Source organism: Frankliniella occidentalis, unplaced genomic scaffold (genome assembly GCF_000697945.3).
Source record: "Frankliniella occidentalis isolate FOCC.00 unplaced genomic scaffold, Focc_3.1 Scaffold88, whole genome shotgun sequence".
Taxonomy (NCBI): Eukaryota; Metazoa; Arthropoda; class Insecta; order Thysanoptera; family Thripidae; genus Frankliniella; species Frankliniella occidentalis.
Genome location: NW_026267217.1, coordinates 804,923 through 808,211, shown reverse-complemented (window position 1 = coordinate 808,211; position 3,289 = coordinate 804,923). Strand labels below are relative to the sequence as shown.

At 57.5% G+C, this 3,289-nt stretch overlaps 1 protein-coding gene and 1 non-coding gene across 4 annotated transcripts in view; both read right to left on the bottom strand.

Annotated features, from left to right (window-relative positions):
* The window catches only part of LOC113205886 (uncharacterized), a 46,217-nt gene that overhangs the window by 24,452 nt on the left and 18,476 nt on the right, over positions 1 to 3,289 (bottom strand). Inside the window, exon 1 of one of the 3 annotated variants that reach the window (XM_026421670.2) lies at positions 2,405 to 2,740. The exons of 1 other annotated variant lie outside the window; for it this stretch is intronic. In XM_026421670.2, the coding sequence (XP_026277455.1) occupies positions 2,405 to 2,448 (44 nt within the window). In that variant the 5' untranslated portion in view covers positions 2,449 to 2,740. One more of the 3 variants, XM_052269292.1, reaches the window with a different exon arrangement.
* On the bottom strand, positions 3,146 to 3,227 carry Trnas-aga (transfer RNA serine (anticodon AGA)). Its single transcript has one exon. It is a non-coding gene; the product is annotated as a tRNA-Ser (tRNA).

The window sequence follows — 3,289 nt, the reverse complement described above, 5'->3', positions numbered from 1 at the left end:
CCGCCGCATCCGCGGCAAACTCAGCACAATGCAGCATCGAAGCAGACATAGTAAGAACGCGGCAAGCTGCTGACCACACCATACAGCCCCACACTTGTGACTACAAATACCACTCCAACCGGAAAGCTGACGGACTTCCTTCCCCCTTTGAAAATTGCAACCGACTCAATATCAGAAATCGAGCGAGGATTAACCTGAAGCTTGTTGTCGTGATCCACTCGATGTGTGGCCAATGCAAGGCGCTGCTCGGCGGATAGAGCATGAGTTTGAGTTGCGACCTCTGTGCTCCACTGGCCACACTGGTAAGACAAATGTGTTAAGTCACATATGTTAAGGATTTAGTACATTTGCAAAGCTATTACAACTACCAAGGGCGCTAGTTTTCAGCACCTTTTGGATTCGGTAGGGCATAATTTTCAAATAGTCTTGAAACTGTAGCCCCCCCTCCCCCCCCCCCCCCCCCCCCCCCCCCCTGGCCGGGGGGGGGGGGGGGGGCCCCGGGGGGGGGGGGGGGGCCCCCCCCCCCCCCCCTTGCAAAGGTGTGACTTTCACGTCGGCATTTATATGAGGAAGTGTGCGTGTTCTTGAATGTTCATGTGTGTGAATGACCGAAAGCCACAACCGGGTATCATTTCCGCTGTGGCCCTTCTTCCATTCACCCTCCGCTCTGGATCCTCATTCATTCAAGCCCACGCCCATAAGGCGGGACGCCGATCGGTTCTGACATTCGACTCTCGCGTCGCCTGTCCCCTGTCCCTCCCCCGGGGGCTTGGCTTGGCTTGGCGCGGAGCGCTGCGCTGCGCGGGCCGCTCGGCTCAGCGCGGTGTCGTCGCCGGCCCGGCGTGCTCCAATATCGCTGCGCGCTGCACATCCCGGACTGTGTTGTACGCGGCCGCCATTCATCCGCCCCATTCATATCCACCGGCGGCAGGTGGACGGCCTAAACAATAACTACGAGCCACGCGCCCATGGAGTAAGTATATAAGACTTCCTCCATGCACGCGCCCTGCGAGAGGCAAACTACGCCTGCCAACTAGGCAACGCTTTAGGACGCGAGTGTAAATGTTGCCTAGTAGGCAGACACTTCGCACTGGTGTACTCGAGGGAATGTTGGCCTAACCCTTTCTATCGCAAACACTTGGGGGTGGGGGGTGGGTCACAAATATTATGCCTCCTCATAGTGTTCACGATCAGGAGTTCATGTGGTGTGGTGGTCACCTGTAAGAGTACCAGGTATCAGGAATTTCAGCGCATGCATCGACAAACTGAAAAAAAAAACAACGGTTGGATTTAGTGCCTGTTTAAAGGGCAAAATTTTAGTGCCTCTTAAAGGCAAAGAAAGTGTCCAAAGGCATCAAAATTTAACACCTTTGGGGCATTTTTGTGCCTTTCCAAGTGGCTGCAAAAGTTGTAGTGCCTCTGTAAGGGCGCGAAAGTTTTTATCGCCCTGGAGGGTGTTTAGTCCTAGGCCTATACCTTTGCTTTATCAATTTTCTTGACGTTACTTAAGAACCCCATGATATTTGTACCCGGGCCCGGAGCACACCCGGAGCGCGCACATCCGCTCTAGAACGAAATTAAGCGTCTTCCGATGCATTACCTTTCGATTGAAATTTGAGCACCGGTTCCTTTTTTTTCCCTATAAACGAGAAGGAATTTTCCGGTGGCCCACAATCGAACTACGGTAACCAGAAGGCGCGGCAGAACAAACGGGGGAGAGGGGACAAATCGCCGTCCCACACACAGAAGCAGCTCGGCCATCTGTTGCCCGCACCGCGTCCAACGTGTCCACGTCACGGACAGTTGGCACTCGTCTAGTTGCTTTTGAATCCATTTTAAAACGCCGCGCAAATAAAAATATATAGTGTGCGTCAAATTATTGTAAAACGGCGCAGAGAACCTGGACACATAATATGAAAAATGAGCTCCAGACAGTTATGATCTGGCCATAGTAATTAAACCCTGGCCTTATTGAAATCCCACCCGCTCCCTCCCCAACTTTCCCCTCTCCTTTCTTTAGGTGCCACATTTTTGAAAAATTAAATAAATCGTGTTCTGTACTTATCTACCGGGTGTATCTTTGAATAGGCTCCAGCGTTACGGGTTAATTTACTCCCTTGGTCAGGTGCCATGATCCCTGCATCCCTATTATAGCGAGTATGCAATTTCGCAACACTGGAGCGAGCGCATTCAAAAGATGCCCTCGGTACAGGCGGCCGTCAAACCAGAAGTTAGAAGTTGCAGCTAAATCACTTACATGAGTCCAGAGGGTTGTGTATAGGTTGTAATCCAAAGTGACAGGGTGGTCGCACAGACGCACAACATGCGCTCGTCACACACATTCACGAGCACAAACACTCACACACATATGCACACACACGCACACCACACACGGGCGCGTTACCTGGCGATCTTCGCCGTCCGCCTGGTGACGGGGTGCCACGCCATGGCGAGCTCGAGCAGCGGCACGCCTGGCTCCAGGTCAGCGAGCGGACTGGCGGGCAGCAGCGGCTCCGGAGACGACGACGACGACCAAGACGACGTGGAAGTGGCTGTGGCGGCGGTGGAGGTGGAAGAGACGGAGGAGAAGGAGGAGGAGGAGGCTGTGGAGCCGGTGGAGTGGGGGCGGAGCAGGCCCGGCCTGCGCAGGCGGCGCAGCCGGCCGCAGCTCCAGCCGCCCGCGTCCTGGTCCTGGTCCAGCAGTGCAGGCTGGCGCTGGCGCTGGCGGCGAGGCTGCAGCCGGGCCGGGGGCTGCCTCCTGGGCCTGGCAGCGCGCCCGCCCGCCCCCGCGTTCGCCCCCGCGCGCCGCGGACGCCCCACCGCGGCGCGGGGCCCTGGCCGCGCTGGCCGGGGGCCGGGGGCGTGGTCGCCATGGCCCGCGGGGCCCGCGGCGCGACACAGCGACCGACACAGCGGCCGGCCCGGGCCCGGGCACAGGCTTCTTCGGCTACCCACGACCATCGGGGCTCCGGTCAGGTCAGGCGACCTTCATGGCGTTGTCCTGTTGGAGGGGAATGTCCGATCAAACCTCTCTCTCTCTCTGTTTTTCAGCCCGCACCGACGTCCGTTCTCTCCCTCGCCTGTATCCTCCAACCCAAACCGTGGCAGCAGCAACGGACCGGCAGGGAGAAGGGGAAAAAATTTACGCAGTCGGTAGGACTCGAACCTACGCTCCCAGAGGGAAACTGATTTCTAGTCAGTCGCCTTAACCACTCGGCCACGACTGCGGCCATGTGCAACAGGGCGCGCGCGCACGAACCGGTGCTCGCCGGGCGGCGCGCGGAGGGGT